Consider the following 19,361-nt stretch of genomic DNA (forward strand, 5'->3'; position numbering starts at 1 on the left):
TTCTGCACAATGACGACGGAAGTAGAATAAGATAAGATAAGATAATGCTTTATTTATCCCACAATGGGGAAATTTACATTGTTACAGCAGCAAAGACTGCAGATAAAAAGGGGAACACAGTACAATTTAAATAAAAAAAGAACAATTAAGAATGTACAAAAAAATAAATACTAAAAAATAGATTTAAATAATAAATATTAAAAAATAGATACTAAAAAATAGATTTAAAAAATAAAGAATAGATCAGCTATTGACAAAAGTGTAGTCCGTAATATTCCGTGTAACACAGACATGCACAAGTGTAACATGTTACTGCACAAAGTGGATGGTTAATCATAATATAACATTAATATAAACATTATTATTGCACAATGTCAGAGTGAATTGTCCGGTTGTGTTTTGTGACCTACTGGGAGCAGGCTTGGTTAAACAGTCTGACTGCAGCAGACTATTTGTCTAAAATATAAGCATTAAACGAGTATCTCGAGGAAACAGAACACATATATATTCACGTTAAACTAGTTAATTCATTAGAAAGAACAGTGTAAATAGTGATATTGGATTTGTGCATCATTTATCTTTGGTTGTTTCTTTGACTAACTCGGAAAGCACGAAGAACGCGGTTTTATTTTGAAAATCCTAACCGGAAACTGAGCGCTTGTGTGCTTCCCAGCTTGACACCGGTAGATGCTTCACTCCCTCCATTCATTTCATTCGCACACAGTCGCATCCCAGCAGCGAGCCCTCCCCTCCTGTTCGTCTCCGCCTGGAAAGATGGCTGCTCCGGTGGTGGTGGTGAGTAGCTCCGGCCCGGCGCTCTGCCCGAGCTTCGCGGAGGTCTGTTCGTTCCTGGAGCGCTACGGAGCCGCGCTGGATCTGCCCGAGATGACTTTTCCTCAGATGGAGAGGTATCTGCGGGACACGACGGCAGGTAAGCGATCGGGGTTATCAGTGGGGGGCGAACAAGAAGAAGTGGTAGAAAGCTGCGACACTTGAAACCGAAGGAGAAGGGGGTCCACCAACACCACCACCATCACCCACCATCATCATCATCATCATCATCATCGTGAGGATGAGGAGGGTGACGAAAAATTATACAGAGTGTGACCCCCGGTTGAGCAGCAGTTTAGTCAGAGTTTACCTTCCAGTTGTTGTTTCTGAACGACACTTTCACCAAGAAAGGAAAGGCAACCCTTTTTTTTCGCCAAGTTTGTAGTCAACATTTCGGGCAAAGAAAAAAAAAGCGGAGTCGCCCCTCTCTGTATTTTTACACTCTTGGAGGCTATGTTGAATGTTTGTGTTTTGGGGGGGGGAGGGCAAAATCTAACCAGCTTGTGGTTACACTCAAGTGACAGGTTCAGGATAATGTTGTCAAGGCTGTTATTGATCTATGAAGGCGAAACTTGGTGTGGGAGCCATGATGCAGCACAGCCCCAGTGACCACACACAGCCAACCAGCTCGCTCCGGAGTGTTGTCAGGTGTAATTTTTTCACCGGCCTTGCCTCACAGGCAGTCGGATTGGAAATGACATCAGTGTCCCCCTTTGTTTTCCGTGTCGACCATGTGCTCACGGCAGCGTCATCCCCCTCCTTCGATCTATATTTTACACGGCTGTCAAAAACTAAGATTGCTGATGATTTGCTAAAAACAGTGGATGTTATTTTTTTTGTGCCATTGGTAGAGAGAGAGAGAGAGAGGCTGTCAGATATGCGCATGCGCAGTTTTGGGGGGGGGGGAGAACAGTAGCTGCTATGGTGCTAACCACTTAGCACCAATAATTCCGGAAACTTTCAGCCGAATAAAAAAAAGGAGGCTTTAGAGTAAAATTTTGCAGCTTTAAAATGTTACAAAAAGAGAAGTTTCAGAGTCACAACTGTCGTGTTAGAAGCTTTAAAACCCTTTTCAGGTAGTGTAGCTTGTAGGCTACATGCTACTGCCTGATCACCGTTACTTCTTGATGTAAACTTTTATACTAAGTTAGATATTAAAGTTATTATTGGTTTAATAGTTAAACAATTTCTCTGACACTTATTGATTTACTGATTATTAATTAAGATTAATTTGATCATGTTAGCAGAGGAAACTAATTTCTTGGGCTCATAAAAATCTCAGTTCAGATTATTTATTTAACTCCTGTTTATTTATTTATTTTTATTTTCAGTATTATTATTTTACAACACATAATAAACAATCCTCAGAAGACAGACAGGCTCGTCATAACAAACAAGATGCTTCACATTATATTACATTATAAACATTTATAAGGGGGAAAAGATAAGAGATGGGTTACTCAGGAGTGGGAGAGTCTTTGTTTTGTTTCAGTCCCAGTTCCTCTTTTTGTTGTCTATGAGGTCCAGGATCTCTCATGTGAGAAGGAATCAGAGTATTTCTAAACACATCTGAGCCTTTTTCATTTCTTTGTTCATCCTTACTGCTGAGTGAGGTAAAATTGTTCGGTTGTACTTTTAGCTACAACATTACCACAGTCATAAAAGTTTTGCAATCGTCGTCAAACACAGAGGTCACATAATTCCTTGTGTATTTCCTGAATATAAAAGAGAATGCATTGAAAATTGTATGTAAAGGTGAAAGGACATTCTCTTTCCCTTTTGCCTCACAAACAGGGCCAGGATGAGATCAGGAGAGTGTCGGCTGACTTCAATTATTAAGAGCAACACAGCAGAATAACTTTGTGTTATGAATGGATTTGTAGTGAATAATAATGTTTATGCTAAACTGTGTTGTGATTAAAATCATCCTGTGTGTTTTCCAGTGCCCAAACCTCTTGTGGAGCTCCACGTAAAGCTGCTCAGAAAACTGGGGAAGTCTGTGACTACAGACCGCTGGGAAAAATATCTTGCTAAGGTGAGGGCTCTGTTTATGTACATATGTGTGTGTGTGTGTGTGTGTGTGTGTGTGTGTGTGTGTGTGTGTGTGTGTGTCTTTGTGTTGTATTTGGCCCCTTACATTTCTTTCAGAATGCACTTGACAAAAGTAAACACTCAGCCATTAATAACACAAGATTTCTCTGGATGTTTGTGAACTTGCTTCCACTTAACAGGTTTTCAGTCAAATGTCTCACCTGTAACTTCAAACCTCCCCCAAAATAAATTGTGCAAGAAAGGGAACGTGTCAGCAGGGATTCAATTTTCTGATCTAATATGAATCAATGATGAGGTATTCTACATGTTGATCCCCCTTACCCAAGCAAGAACAAGTTGTTAAGCTGCATGAAGATTTTTGAAAGGGAACCTAACAACTGCCCCAGTTGATGCCCCATTTATTATTGAGCAAAAAAAACAATCTGAATAGAATCATCATTATAGTATTAGGAGCATAGTTACGCTGACATTAGCAAGTTTATTAAAAAGGTCAACACTGAACACATTTCATTTATTTTATGAGTATTGCAATGATGTGATCGAACTGATTTCCAGTCACAAATTGCTCAATAACTATGACTCAACCTTCATAAAATGCTAAGTTGATGTTTAAAGTTTTTTTGCCGGTAAACATTCAGCCCCTGTTTTGTCATTTACTGTAGGATTGCATATTATGAAAGTATCATATTACAGAAGACTAATACCTTGTGGTGCTTGAGTGATATGGTCATTGTGACCTTTCCAATAACTGTAGAGCTGTGGTTTTGTTTGGTTAACAGATTGAGAAACATTGAAAGAGAAAGCAACATATGAGAAAAGATTCAGTTAGACATGGCTATGTGTTTGCACTGATTATACCTGATTATGTGTCCTGTAGGTTTGCCAGGAGCTAAACAACACCTGGGCATGGGAGCTGGAGCAGAAGGGCTACCAGGAGATGTCCATGGAGTGCAAGTCAAGTATCCTGAAAGTATGACATACTCTGTTTTTACCTCATGTTCCACATCTGCAGTATTATTCTGTTCTGTCTTTTCACCCTTACACTCCTTCCTCCTCCTTGGTTACCCTTCAGTATCTCTGCGAGTGTCAGTTCGATGAGAACCTTAAGTTCAAGATGGTGATCAATGAGGAGGAGCCGGAGAAGATGCGTCTGCAGCCTCTAGGTCGGGACCGGCAGGGCCTGATGTACTGGCTTCAGCTGGACCAGGAGCAGAATATACGGCTGTACACAGAGGAGCAGGACGATCTGGATGGATCCACCTGGAAGTGCATTGTCAGGTAGTACACCGCTCATCAGCTGTTTTCAAACATTCACTCCTGAAAATCTCAAGAAACTTTCAGGACGGCATGCCCCTGAAATCTTCCTGAGGCGTAATCACATAAGTCCCTCGCAGCGTGAAGTTTTACTTCTCCAATGGTTTCAGAAGGCAAAAAATAATGTTATAAACATTTATAAATATATATTATATTATAGAGCAGAGATGAAGAACATCCAGGTGAGAAGAAGAAAGTGTGAAGCAGCTTCATTGAGTGCTCTCAAAGTCATACTCTTTTACGTCTCATCAACCCGTCTGCTTGCTTGAAGGGAATTTTCCCGGATATTTTTTTTTAGGATTTTTTAGGAGTTTTGTACATGTGTGAAAACACAAAGATGATGCTGATACCAATACAGTCTGTAGTCTTTTTTCTGCTTTTAAAAAATGATCTAGTTTGCATCAATCTTTAAGTTATTTCCTTTGGAGGGTTAGAGGGGATTTGAAGGTTAATGTTATCTAAAATAAATTCCTCAGGATAGTCGTACTAGTTCAGCACTTTCTGCTCAAAGTCTTTTTTTGTTTTTGCTTCCCTCTTCGTGTGACATGTTTAAACTACTCCTCCACTCTGTCTTCTCAGGACACGTAACGACCTGGCCGATGCCCTGGAGCTGCTTAAGGCCCAGCTTGATCCAAAGGAAAAGGAGAATCCAGATCAGGACCAGAACCAGAACCAGAACCAGGTTGATCCCAAGAGCAACAGCCTCACAGAGAAAGATGCAGGTATTCTAGGTGAGTGTGTGAACAATGCTTTGGATCAGAGGGTTTATGGTAATGTTCTACAATGTGCCAAGAGTCATCAGATGTGTAATAATAACTTTAAACATACATTTATTTATAGCACCTTTAAAAACAGTTATTCTTAAACAGCAAAGACAGGAGCTCAGGAAGATAACAGTCAGACCAAACAGAAAGTAGTCTCAAAAAATTCAACAAAAAGCAGGAATTCAGTCAAAAGGTCAACAAGAATAAATGCACATAACAGGAATAAACGTGATCTGAACAGGCAGATCTGCAAAAGCAGTTAAAGTAATACAGTAATACAAATCAAGGAATAACTAAAAGTATAAAATCTAAAAGGGAGAGGACATCACATCAGAGGAAATAAAAAGATTTGGAGCAGTAAGAAGAATAAAGGATACGTTAATAAGTTAATAAATAAAAGCAATACAACTATAAAGTAAAATAAGACTAGGACATCAGAAGAGGACGTACCCTAAGGATTGGTTCCAGTAGTAGTAGTGGTACATGAGGTGGTAGTAGCCTTTTTGTGTGTGTGTGTGTGTGTGTGTGTGTGTGTGTGTGTGTGTGTGTGTGTGTGTGTGTGTGTGTGTGTGTGTGTGTGTGTGTGTGTGTGTGTGTGTGTGTGTGTGTGTGTGTGTGTGTGTGTGTGTGTGTGTGTGTGTGTGTGTGTGTGTGTGTGTGTGTGTGTGTGTGTGTGTGTGTGTGTGTGTGTGTGTGTTCAAGTAGGGAAGTCTTCATGTGAGATGCTTATGTGAATATGCAACTCAGGGGAAATCTGTCTTGAAGATTTCTATACATTTTCAGGAGTGCATGTGTGAGAAAAGGCTTATGTGGGTTATCATGTCTTAGGTGATGAGACCGTTGAAGGCACCAACCCAGAACCAAGCAAGAGCGCAAAGGAACACACTGGTATTAAGACGGATGATGCTGCAATTGAAGAGGATCCCTTGAGACAAGGTAAAATAAACTACAGTTTATCCCAATAAAATAAATCATCTGGATCATAAACACCTTTTTAAAAAAAATTGTGTTCACATTTCTCTATAAACTTTTTTTTTCTCCCTGTCAGCTCTGAGCCTTTCTTGTTTGCTGTTTCTAGAATAAAGCTGTTCTGTCTGTTGTTTGTTTGTTGCAGCAGAGATAAAGCCAGAGCAGGCGCACACTATAAAGCAGGAAAACACTGAAGCGGAGGTGAAAGAAGACAAGGACGACCACAAACCGCCTGCATTTGACAACCGTGTCAGCACCATCACGACCATCGTCAAATCAGAATCCAGGGACACCGACGCCCCCAAAAATGCTGTGTCTGTCGTCATAACACCTGGTGCACCTGTGGCGAAGCAGGAACTGAACAAGGAGGAGGAGGCCGAGCGGGCAGTAGTCAGAAGCAGTCAGCAAGCGAAGATACCGCTGAAGAAGAGGGAGCTTAAGCTAGCCGAGAGCTACCACAGCAACCACCTGAACAACAGTAACAGCAGTAGTATTATTGTTTGTAATCCCTCAGTGATACAGACCAAAGACAGAGAGGGGAAGCTGTCTAACTCATTAGTGCCCCCTAGTGGTCCAGCTGCCTCACAACTGCAGCAGCAGCTAGTGGTCACTGCGTCGAAGCAAGAACTGACCAATGGGAGAGCGTCTCTCCTCCTGCCTCACAAAGAGGGGCAAAACGGAGTCATAGGAGTCATCGGTCAAGTCGGTGTTATTGGTCATGTAGGCGTAATCCGCAGCCCGTCAGAGCTTCACAGGACGCCTCCCTGTGCTGAGAAACAGGAGCAAAATGGGCCTAATTCTGAGCACCAGGGCTTCAGAGCTGCAGAGGACGAGAGGGAGGCGAGTCGGCAGTCAGTGCTGGTCAGAAAGGGACCGTCTGAAGGGGAGACAGCAGCAGCTTCCAGCACACTTCCTCCTCATGCACCACTGGATGCTCAAACGGCAACAAAGCCACCGTTGATATCCTCAAAATCTGAACAGCTACCTGGAACTGTAGAGGGAAAAGTGGATTCTGTGTGTGTTTCCTCGTTGTCTCAGTCCACAGGGGAACTGAAAGGACAGACAGCAGACGAAAAAGATAAAAGGACGACAGAGGAGCAGTTAGAGGAGGGGATGGAAACTGAGAAACAGCAGAAAGATGATGACCTGGACGAGAAGGACGGTAGGACAACAGTTGACCTTGAAAAAAATAAAAGCACTTTAGAAAAGTTCAAGGAAGAATCGGTGAGCAATGCTCCTCCTCTAAAGTCAGACCAGCTTGATAAAATGGACCAACAAGGAGATGCAGTCAATGGCGGGGTGGCAGCCTCGTGTAGTGAGAAGGACACTGAGCTTGTATCAGAGCAGAAGAAGGGTCCCCTTGAGGAGGCCTCCTCTGAGCTCCAAAAAGAGGGAATCCGGTTGAAGATCAAGATTCCTCCACACCGGAGAAACAAGTTAAGAGGAAAAGGAGTGAAGGAGGAGCAGAAAGAGAAGGAGCAGGAGGTGGAAGAGGAAGGGAGATCACTAAGGAGATCTGCGAGGATTTGCAGGTATGTGAGCAAGAAACTGTTGGATCGGAGGATAAACTTTGTATTTGTCTTGGTTCATTGTGATCTCAGGTACACCTGGTTTGATCTTGAAAATGAATTTTGACCCATGTGCCTTTTTTTTCTTTAAGATCATCTGCTTTGCCAAACTGCAGGCCGAGCTCGAAGGCGTCTGAGAGCCAAAGAAAGAAACCTGGTAGAAAAAAGGCAAAGCAGACCGGAACAAGGGAAGATGAGGAGGAGGAGGAGGAGGAGGAGGAAGAAGAAGAGGAGGAAGAAGATGAAGAGGACAAGGGCTCATCTATTAAAAAAGACAGAAAATTAGAACCTGTTGGTCAGATTAAGAAACAGCGGGTAATGAGAATTTAAATGTGTGTCCTGTAAGAATGAACACACAAACATAGTTTTGTTTGTTTCATATATTTGTCACTAAGACTTTTGTTCTCTGTCTCTGTTGTGTTTTTGTTTTTTTTAGGGTAAACGGAGACATCGGCGCCCGAGGTGGTCGAACATCCGTTTGAAGAGACGCAAACTGAATGAGGAAGGGGAGGCGGAGGACAGAGGGGGGAAACAAGGGGATGAGGAGAGTGAAGGAGGGAGCGACTCAGACGACTCGTGTAAATCAGAGAAGATTCCCATTGAGGACGCCTGCAGTCAGTGTGGCCTTCCCAACCACCCTGAACTGGTGAGCGGGGACTATGTCTTGTTTATATTATTGTAGGGCACATTAGGTCCTGACGTTGCTGAAGCACGTTGTGTAGAGAAACTGTGGGAGCTCCAAATACACACAGCGCTGTTCTCCCCTGCTGGCTCCACCGATCCCATCTCGCCACTGTAACGTCTTTTGTTACTACCTCCAGTGGCTGCACAGAGGTGGGATCACTTTGTCCTCCTATTACGTCTCTGTGACTTCCATAGTGAAGGCGAGATAATCACAGGGTTGTAAATATCACACCTTGAACCGGCAGTCTGAATAGAGCTAGAGAGACGCATTATACAGTTATTTTTCTTGATGTAATTTTTTTGGGACATCGAGTCCTCCAGTGGATAGAGAAGGGATTTAGAGGGGTTAGAGTCAAAGCCAGGCCGCCCACTATGAGTCTCTGTACGTGGAGCGCACCACATGACCTCTCTAGGCCTCCCATCGCATCTTAGTTTGAGTTTTTTCAATTACTTTACTTTGAATAGAGATTTTCAAATCCAAGATGTGGCACTGAAACTAACCCTTACCTTGACCATAACTTATTAAAATGTCAAAAACAAAGTTTACGTACAACAGTATTCATCTGACAGTGATAAAAGTAGAAAATGCAGCAAACTACTTCTGCAATATATCTTATTCTGTATATTTGCATTAAACATTTAATTAGTCATCAAAACTGTTTCCTCAAATGCTTTAAGCATCTATTCATCAAATCCTACTGTTAAAACTGGTAGTTAATTATGCTGAAGTAAATACAGATTATCAAAGGCGTTTAGAGTCTCTGTTATTTAATGTAGAAATGGTGAGATCTCCCAGCAGGTGCTGGGAATGTTTTATTTGACTCTAAATGTGTTTTTCTGTGTGTGTGTTTTTCTGTGTGTGTGTGTCCTCAGATCCTGCTGTGCGACTCTTGTGACAGTGGGTATCACACAGCGTGTCTGCGGCCGCCGCTCATGTTGATCCCAGATGGAGAGTGGTTCTGTCCCCCCTGCCAGCATGTAAGCTGAATGTGTGTGACAGATAGAAGGACAGACACAAAGCGCACTTCATCTCGTTTAACGTTACATCGGTTTATTTGGGTTTTACAGCTTCATGTGATGTCACTGAAACACATAATGATTTGTTTTCCCTTCATCATTCTTGTGTTTGATCAGTGATGCCTGAAAGAAATAATGTGTTTATATAAAAGTTCATTGAGAAACTAATCAAAACATTCCTTTGAGAAAATGTCTATATTGAGAGATGCCAAAGTTTCACTTTATCCAAACACAGCAGCCTGAACAAGACTACATCATTATTCTTCTAAAAAGACTGCAAAGTGTTACAGATTTAAATCTAATGTTGTCATTTGCAAAAAGTATTTAGAATAACAAGATTATAGACATTTATTTCTAACTTTTCCTTATTGAAAGTTTTTAATCTTCTGTGCCTTGGACGCATGTCTTCAATAACATAGACTATATTTAAGAACTGGACGTATTCTTTGTGCTCAAAAAGTTAAACAAATGGGGAAAACCCTGAACCTGTATTAATTTTAAAAGCCAAAAAGATGAAAATCCACTGGTTAAAAAAGTGGTCAGACTGTATAGCAGTTTATTGTTTTAATCAGTTGAGTAGTAAAGTTTGGGTGCATTTCACCCTTTGCATGTGCTTTGTGGATTCCTTTTTTTCTTTTATTTGCAAATGTTCAGCGCTTTGAAAACAGCGCAGTCCTTTTGTGCATCTGGCCCTGTGAGTGTTTTCCAATAGTGCATTTAAAAACCTTCTGAGGGCGCCAAAGAGCACCAAACAGACTACCTACATATTGCTGCTTTAACACAGCATGATGTTCAGTTTGTAACTTTTATACTTGTAAGTAAGTTGTAAGGTTTGACACGAAAGCCTTATGCAGAAAGCTTTTTAGAAGTGAAGAGTAACAGATTTTTGCCGTTTTGGTTTTCCTCCCTTCAGAAGCTGCTGTGTGAGAAACTGGAGGAGCATCTTCTGAATCTGGACAGCGCTCTGAAGAAAAGAGAGCGAGCAGAGAGGAGGTGAAAACACACAAACACGTACACTGTGATCTACGATCCACTTTAAACAAACTCAGTGAGGAAATGATTTTGGATTCTGACCCTCTCCTCTCCCTGTCTTCTTTAGGAGGGAGCGCCTGGTTTATGTGGGAATCAGTGTGGAAAACATCATTCCTGTGAGTAAAACAAAGCATGACCTCTTCGAGTCACTTTTCCATTCCAACTCTGTGTCAACTAACTGCTCTATAATAACAGCTGCCATACAGTCGCTGTCATTCTTTTGATAAACTAAGGCATTAAGCCATATACTGAAGAAAGAACGGCCAGTGTGACACCTCCGCTGAAGTGAAGCCAACATTTACATTTACATTACAGCGCCCCTGCTGGCTGGCTGCGGTTTAGGTCAAAAACCCTGTGTCCTCCATGTTAACAGATGGGACAAAGGACAAACTAGAAAATCTAATAAAACAGATAGATAGTTCTCAAAACTCTAGTTTTTATCACCCATTTTTTTCTGTTTAAGTGCTCTTTTATCTGTAAAGGTTATTTCTAATAAGTTATTTAATGCTTTGAAATGCCATGATTGACTGCTCTGTTGATGAATGTGGCTCCTGCGGCGCTGTGTGCTCAGTATGAGTGAGGTAGAGGAAGAATGGTCTCTGTTTAGCTCTTCCAGACGATCTCTACTGTACACATTTGGCTCCAATTGGCAATATGTCAGCACCCATTGAGGGGATATTTTGGCTTCATCTTTCTAAAGCGGGAGGAGGTTGAGACCTGTTGTTCATCATCATATTATACTGTCTGTGTTCTGAACTAGAAAGCTGGCTCACATTACAGTTCTCATATTGCACGATTGATGCGTAGGAAGCAGTGGTTAATATTCAAAAAGAAAATCTTTTGTTTGTTTCTTATCGGGGCTCTCCGGGTTTAAACTAATGAAGTGGGGATTTCAAATTGTGTACTAAGGATTTAAAACGGCAGAAACCAGTTGAGTCATTTTTAATTTGGTTTGGCATGGTGGACATCTGTAAGATTTAAAAGAGTTCTTTCATGCTCAACATTTTCATTTTGTGACTGCGTTAGGCTGGAGACGAGGAGGAAGAGGAGAAGTCTCCAAAGAAGAAAGATCCCAAAAAGATCAAAAATCTGGGGAGGAGATCAACCAGAACCAGGAAGAACATCAGCTACAGGTCGGTTTCTTGTTTATACATTTTTGTTTTCTTGTTTATAAATGTAAAGACGTTGTCTGCGTCCTTAAAAACATTTTATAGATTTAATTTTTTCCAAAGCTACTTTTAAAAGATAATTTTAAACCTCTATTCTTTACATACATGTTTGCTTGTGATGGCTTACTCTGCGACTTTCAGAGCAACTTTTCAGATCAAAACAAATGCTCTCTCCAGTCACACCTCCATCATTTTGTTTGTGTGTGTTGCAGGTTTGATGACTTTGATGATGCGATTGACGAGGCTATAGAGGAGGACATAGGAGACATCTGTAGTGGTGAGTTGTCGTGGAAAGGTTAGATAAATGTGGCAGATTTTATGCTGATGATGAAGTAATGAACTGCCTTCAGACCAGGGTTGATGTTCAGTTTAGGGTTTGTAAATGAAACAGTTCATGAACATGTAAACTTCAGCATTTAAAATCTGAAAATAAGAAGAAGAAAAAAAAGGAAGATGCTAAGAACAAAAATCTTGAGGGTGTGGACAGTTTGAGTTTTCGTTCCCCCTCTAACTTGGACTCTTTTGATGTAGGTGCAGGACGGGGGAGAGGAATCACCGCTATCCTGTCAGGGGACGGGAAGGAGAGCCAGCGGCCAATGAGAAGCCCGGCTTATTCTGCCAGAAACAGGAAGAAACGAAGACTGAACGACCTGGAGAGTGACAGCACGGCGGTAGAGAGTGAAGACGAGTTCATGATCAGCAACAGGTAACACACACACACACACACACACACACACACACACACACACACACACACACACACACACACACACACACACACACACACACACACACACACACACACACATTCCTCGTCCCCTCTGTACTTACCCTTCCTATGAAAAAAATAATTTGCCTCTATCCGTCTGAATCTGTTTTTGAATTCCCCCCTCACAGCTCAGACGATGAGGATTTCGGTGCGTCGGGGGCAGAAGAGGAAGATGAAGAGGAAGATGCGGGTAGCGATGCAGGAAGCTTGGAAAGTGGGAACCGCCCCAGACGCGCGATGAAAGGGGTTTCTAAACCCAAACTGAGCAGGCCCAGAGGCAGGGGCAGGAAGCGTCTGAGACGACGGCGGAGACGCTCCTCTGAGGAAGAGGAAGAAGAGAGTGATGAAGAAATGAGTGAGTGCTGTGTTTCGTGTCTGATTGTCTCTGAACAGGCTAACAGCTAAAAATAACTTCTTATCTCATCTCAGCTGGTGCACAACCTTAAATATTAGCAGTGTATAAACCCCGTCCTAAATAAGACATTTTCTTCAAACTAGTTTTAACTTATATTTGTTGTAACCCACAGCTGTCTTCATTATTTCTCCATATTTGAAAAACCATCCATCATAAAGTTGTTTTCTGTAACATTTCTCCGTCTCTATTCTGGTTCTCTCCAGACTCAGATCAAATCAGTGACATGACTGACAGCGACGATGACAAAAAGAGGCGGGGTCTCAGGCGAGGCCAACGCCAGCAAGTCAACTACAGAGAGACGTCCGAGTCGTCGGACAACTCTCGGACCTCCACCACCAGGGTCAAGGTTAAATCTCGCGGCAGACCGCGCAAGGAGCATCTCTCCAGCGACTACAGCGATGGTCAGTCACACAAGAGCAGCAACCGCAAACTGCTTCTCGATTTTATTTAACCACTTTTCGTTCACTGTCATGTTCAGGACTATTTCTACCAGATTATCAGAGACTCTAATTAGTCATTATTTTGCCAAAATCTCAAAATCTTAAATTTGCCTGAAGATGTTTAAAGTCGTGTTATTTATTTTGTTAATCCTTCCCCCTTTCTTTTTCTCTCAGTGTCGCTTTCCTCCAGAGAGTCTGACGAGGAGGAGGACGATGAGGACGACGACGAAGACGACCAGAAAAGGAGAGTGAACAGGAGGAGAAGAGAGGAGAAAGACCTCAAGAGAAACCGGTCAAGAGAGAAGCGGAGGAGATATGAAGAGGACGACGAGGACGACAGGAAGAGAGGGAGCCGGCTGAAAAGGAAACTGCTGGAGAAGGAGAGGGACAGAGACAGGCGGCCGAGGTTAAAGAGGACAGACCGAGAGGAGGAGGACCAGGAGAAGATGGGCAGGGGGAAGAGGAGAGAGATCCTGTTACTGCAGCGGCGCAAACGGCTCGCTCAGATGCTAAAGAAACGGCGGCCTTCTACGGACGAAGAGGACGACGACGACTCGGAGGATTCAGAGTCGACGTCAGAAGAGGATCGCCCGATCCGCAAAAGACTCAACCGCATCGACTCCGACGACGATGACGAGGAGGAGGAGGAGGAGGAGGAAGAGGAGGAGAGGCGGCAGAAGATGAAAAAGTCTTCAGCGGTGGAGAGGAGGGCGGAAAACAAAAACGACAGTGACACTCAGGAAAAGGAGACGGCCCGCAGCCCGTCTCCGTCAAACGGACATCGGACCTCCAGAGGCTCGGCCAAGCCTGAAGCTGGAGGTCCTGCTGAGCCCAGGGACAGTGCAGGATCAGACAGGCAGGGCAGACACAACGGCCCCTCACATCCAGAGGGGGAGGATGAAGAAGACGATGATGGTGTAGAGGAAGAGGAGGAGGAGGAGGAGGAGGGCCAGACAGACTCATTAAACTCTGTCCAGAACAGTCCGCAGTCATGATGGCTGTGATTGTGTGAGTAACACTTGCATCTTTGTTTTCTGTTCTTTTCTTTAACTGTCAGGCCTTTTAAAACAAAACCCCCGAACCCGTCTCCTGCTCCCGTCTCTTGCTCTTCTTCCTCGCTGTTGTATCGTGGCAGAGTTGCTCTCCACCGTCACATTCTGTACATCCAAAAACACAAACTCGTGATTGACACCCGTCGTCACCAGAATGGACCAAAAGCAATCGGTGCGCCTGGACCGTCAGCTCTTCATGTTTCAGTGGATATACTCTCACACAGCCGGAGTTTATTCTGATCGTTTATTTCCCCGGACTCTGGAGTCTCGGTCCGTGTTGCCGGGTGGTTGTGGGTTCATTCAGTGTGGGTCTGATGGAGCTGGACACAGGAGTCTGTATGTAGTGAACCTCATAACAAAGCACTTCATTATTCTCATAGCACTTATAAACCTGCCAACCATAGAGAGTGTCAGCGTCCAACTCGAACACTTTGTTACCCTGATGTTTAGAGGGACTCTCACCTTTAAACTTCATGACACCAGAATGTCTTCAACGTCTGATTAAAGAAACACTCACAGTCATTGGTTAACACTTCTCAGTGCTGAGCATTTACAGCTTTCCTCTCTCACAAGAGAATTCACTTTTTAAAGTTTTAGTCTGACAAAAAGACATCCGATGGCATCATATTTTAGGAATTTGAGAAACTTGTTTTATTATTTTCAAGCCTTTCATAGACAGAAAAGTCGTGAAAAGTAGTTACCTGTTCTCTACTAAGTAAGCCCTGCGGTTACAATACCAGGATTATTTTTTAAGGACAAATTTAGAGAGGCAGGAAATGCGGAGAGAGAGAGATTAGGGGTATGACATGCACCACACAGGATCAGGAGTAGTACCTGTGGGATGCTGTGCATGGGACGCCTGCTCATTAGACTGGCACCCCTGATACCAGAATTTTAATATCACATTTAAAGGTTGTTAAACAAGTAAAAATCAAACAATATCGATACCTCTTTTAGTACCACGTCCTGGGCCCTGAATGTTGGGTAATTTCTTGTTTTTATTTTCCAAAATTTGCAGTGCAAACTCTTTAAAATGCACAAACCCATCAGAAACATTGCAGTGTTTCCTCCTCTGCTTTCTGTCGGTTTGTAGGAGACATAAACATAACTTTTGCGTCGATATGAGACGCCTCAAAGTCTTGAGAAACGTCAGTGTTTGCGGATTTGTTGACTGAAGATCTGTAGTTTTTTTCACTTTTCTGTCCTATCGATCATTAAAACAACATTTTGTGTCACGCAAAACATTTGGTTTAAACAGGCGAGTTTTAAAACGCTGCACAGTTGATTCAGCACCCGGGTCCTTCTCGTTCAGGATGTTTTGTAACAGTTGAGTTTTGTTCCTCTAATCGAGCCTTAAGCAGTTATTTATACCGAGTTTTACAGTTACCTACATGGGGACGATACGTAGCTCCAGCTGTCTCAGGATGTCATCAAAGTTCAATTATCTAAAGCAACATCTTCACAACATTTAACCTTTAGAATGATCCTCATTAATTTGATTTGAAATAAATAACGTTCAAAGTGTTCGGTTTCAGACAGCTGACACTCCTCTGTGTAGGCGGGACCATGTCTGCTGTACATACTCTGCCTGTACGCTGTTCCTTGTAAGATAATAGATGTTCTGTTCTTAGTCCTCTTGTAAAATATAGTGTTATATTTTCTATATGAAGGAGAAGAGGAGAGATGCTGCTGTGAGTGATGTGTGGAGGTTTCAAACTGCGAGTTTTATCAACGGTTTGCTTGTTTTTCTCTGAAACTCTGCGGCCTTGATCCGTGTGATGTAAGACCAGCAAGGAGCCCGTTCACCAGTAAAAAAAAGTCACAAAGAGTCGAGTTCTGCTCACGTTCAGCCCCATGTCAGACACGTTTTAAAGGTTGTTCACTATTCGTGCCCTTGTATGGGACACCCCAGGAGTTTTTAAGAAGGACACAAGCTTTTATATTTGACAACAACATTATTGTTTTCTCTACTGGAGTGCATCGGTTTCATGTGTGACAGGAGAACTCAGAAGAATCCATACAGTCAAATACGGTTGTTATGATACCAGAATTTTAAACTTTGATATGATTCTAGTTCAAATCAAACAATATGTAAACCTGTTTCGATACCACAGCAACAAAAATAGGAGTCCTAGGCACCAATAATATGTAATTTCTTGTTATCTATTATCAAAAATGTAAGCTCCTGCACACTGTCCAAATTACACAACTACTTGGATGTGTTTGTCCATTTCAGACAGTGGTCAGGAGGTTACTTGTACTCCTCCACACCTGTCCGATGAAAAGTATGCATTTTTTCCCCAGCGACTTTTTCGATAATATTGATCATTAAAATTAAAATAACCGAGTTTGTAACATTTAAAAACTCCTGGTATCAAAGTCTGGAAAAGTTAATCCACCTCACAGTCGAATCACTGCTTCAGGCTTTGAATGAGTTTTATCCTGCTGTTCATGAACACTGTGCTGTTAACAGGAAGAGCTTGGACTTGTCAGAACTCTTATCATGCATCAGGAATATTTCTCCGACCTACAGCGAGGTGTGAGAATAACTTTCAAGTGATCACATCAAATAAACGTCAACATCAAACATCAAAATGAAGATGTACATAGAGAGAAACTCTCACAGAAGAAGGATGTTTATTTTTTCTACTTTTATTCCATTTAAAAAAAAAAAAATTGACAAACTTTTAGTGAGTCGGACACTTTGTTATTGTTGTCTGTATGTATCGATCTCATCGCGTTGAGTATCGATGTATAAACTGTAAATGATCAACGACACATAGAGACTTTCTGTAGCCTAGATTAATTAGACCCCGCTCTGAAACAAAAGTTGTTTGATAGAAACCTTTATAATCACTCTGAAAATACTTCTGTAACGATAAAAAACAAAAAAAGAAAGCCGGTTGTAGTTCGCTATCAGATCGTTTCAGTTCTTTTACATTTAACTTTGGAGGAAAATCATCAGAACTCAATACCGGCTCTGCTCTCTTGCAGCCACACAAATGTGGGTTTGTGGCGTTAACTGAAACTGGCGGGATTTCACCGCTAGCTTAGCGTTCTTTCAGGTACTTTCCTTCAACTGTTAAAGGTGTGGTGGACGTTCATAACAAGAAGAACACCACTAGATAGACAATGAAGTCTCATCAGCTGGAAAATCCCTGAAGTGCAGAACTGCAAGGCCGACATTTAGATCATCAAAGATTAATTTATGACCTTAACTAAACTCCCCAAACACCTAACCACTGAAGTTTGCACTACCCTCCGTGGACTCTCACTCAGATTTACACTGTTTTACTGTCACGTACTCGTTTTTTTTAGCCCAGATTTTGCTCAGATCCTGCTGAGCGTTAACATCAAGGATGGCAAAAAGCCTCTTCTAAAACTTAAAGGTGAGACAAACCGCCCCCCTTTTGTTTTATCAGCAGGGGGGAGATTCATGTGTGTTTATACCACCAGCCTGAAAGCATTCCACTGAACTTTATGTGCGTCTATCTTTGCAGATTCTGTTGGTTTATAAATGTTCAGACCAACTTACTTGGATTCAAACAGGCACCCCAGGATGTGAGTGTGGCTCCTCCCATTTCTCTGTTGTATTGTTACTGTAGTATCGCTGTAACATAAATGTTTTCTAAGTTATTAAAACCAACATCCCAGGCATCTCTTCAAAAAAAAAAACAAAAAAAAACCACTGTGTCTGTGCCTTTTTTAATGATTACGTCACAGAAAAATGATTCAAACCCTGAAAGTGACTCAGATCAGGGAAGTTGATTAACATGCTGAAGAGGTCTGAGAAGTTTCTATGGATGTTTTCGACTTTTTTTTTTCTACTATGAAAATGTGTCACAGTTAAAAGTCAAATGTAACCACCACGACTCCCAGCTGAACACATCCTCTGTTTCTGTAAGCTGCTGCTTCACTGTGTGGAGGAAAATTAAAGATAACCTACGTTCAACCTTTACAGTCAACAGGTCTTAAAGCTTAGAATAGCTATATTCAATTTTAATATTTACATATAATGTAAACAGATTATGGTTTGAGTATGATTAAAGTGTCTCTAAATATATAGGCCTAATGTTATTAATATTATGTGCTTGATTGTTTATTATTCACAAATGTTTATTAACTTCCTCTTTTCAATTAACATCCTGATCTAGATGTTGTTTTGTTTTTTTTACATATCCCCAAACGTGTCTTTTTTTATTTGTAATTTCTATAGTAGTTTTATTTTTGTTTGTTTTTAAAAATGTGTGGATTTAAAAAATATATATATTTAATGAAGTTTCCACGAAAATCTGTGTAAGAATATCTGCCTCACTAGGAGTAGCCGCGTGTACACCGCCCTCCAGTGGACAAGGTATGTAATGACATTTCAAATGTAATTATTTTTTAATTTTCTGGTCACATTAAATTTTCTTTGGATGTAATATTGTGCTTTTATATCTTATATGAGTTTTACTAACGCTAAGCAGGTTGAGATATTAAGTTTGCAGCCTTGCTCTCTAATGCTAGTACCAAAAAGGCTAAATCAGTTTCCATGGTAACAGTGAGGCTAGTGAGCTAGTATTCAAGCTAGTCAGATTCTCTTTACAGCCTTTGGATTGCTGAGTGATCCGTTAGCAAAGAAAATAACTAACGACTAACAGCCGAAAGCTAATAAAATATTACATTGATAAAATAAGGCCAAAACATAGACTGTAAAAATAAAACACTGTGTGGCAGTGCTGCCCTCTAGTGGTGGCAGAGAGTAACTACAAGGTGGACAACTAATAAAATATTACAGGGATAAAACAAGGCCTATGGGACAGTGTGATGCTGCCCTCTAGCGGTGGCAGAGAGTAACTACAAGGTGGACAACTAATAAGATATTACAGGGATAAAACAAGGCCTATGGGACAGTGATGCTGCCCTCTAGCGGTGGTAGAGAGTAACTACAAGGTGGACAACTAATAAAATATTACAGGGATAAAACAAGGCCTATGGGACAGTGATGCTGCCCTCTTGCGGTGGTAGAGAGTAACTACAAGGTGGACAACTAATAAGATATTACAGGGATAAAACAAGGCCTATGGGACAGTGTGATGCTGCCCTCTTGCGGTGGTAGAGAGTAACTACAAGGTGGACAACTAATAAAATATTACAGGGATAAAACAAGGCCTATGGGACAGTGTGATGCTGCCCTCTAGCGGTGGCAGAGAGTAACTATCAGGCGGATAACTAGTAAAGTTAGCCATATTTACCTAAAGCAGAACTTCTGGTAGGAGATCAGATTTAGAAATCACAGGTTG

The 19,361-nt window shown here is 41.8% G+C and overlaps 1 protein-coding gene across 2 annotated transcripts; it reads left to right on the top strand.

Annotated features, from left to right (window-relative positions):
* Positions 1-98: 98 nt before the first annotated feature.
* On the top strand, positions 99-18,500 carry rsf1a (remodeling and spacing factor 1a). Of its 2 annotated transcripts, none has more exons than XM_065960245.1 (18): positions 99-931; positions 2,775-2,866; positions 3,761-3,853; positions 3,956-4,161; positions 4,777-4,928; positions 5,790-5,897; positions 6,076-7,462; positions 7,591-7,813; positions 7,935-8,144; positions 9,056-9,160; positions 10,113-10,192; positions 10,299-10,347; positions 11,258-11,364; positions 11,613-11,677; positions 11,932-12,106; positions 12,298-12,524; positions 12,788-12,985; positions 13,199-18,500. In XM_065960245.1, exons 1-18 carry the CDS (start codon positions 688-690, stop codon positions 14,017-14,019), a joined length of 4,542 nt encoding a protein of 1,513 aa, XP_065816317.1. In that variant the 5' UTR covers positions 99-687; the 3' UTR covers positions 14,020-18,500. The 2 variants fall into 2 exon arrangements, with proteins under 2 accessions (XP_065816317.1, XP_029135078.2); XM_029279245.2 differs by having other exon boundaries at positions 6,079-7,462.
* Positions 18,501-19,361: the final 861 nt, after the last annotated feature.

Source organism: Labrus bergylta, chromosome 11 (assembly GCF_963930695.1).
Source record: "Labrus bergylta chromosome 11, fLabBer1.1, whole genome shotgun sequence".
In the NCBI taxonomy this organism is placed as follows: Eukaryota; Metazoa; Chordata; class Actinopteri; order Labriformes; family Labridae; genus Labrus; species Labrus bergylta.

What these genes read in the sequence shown, in the direction of transcription:
- rsf1a (XM_065960245.1), top strand. Translation starts at nt 688, where the DNA reads ATGCTTCACTCCCTCCATTCATTTCATTCGCACACAGTCGCATCCCAG. An exon ending in ACCTGGAAGTGCATTGTCAG is followed by an intron (nt 4,162 to 4,776) that starts GTAGTACACCGC and finishes CTGTCTTCTCAG; the next exon opens with GACACGTAACGACCTGGCCG. An exon ending in GAAAGATGCAGGTATTCTAG is followed by an intron (nt 4,929 to 5,789) that starts GTGAGTGTGTGA and finishes ATCATGTCTTAG; the next exon opens with GTGATGAGACCGTTGAAGGC.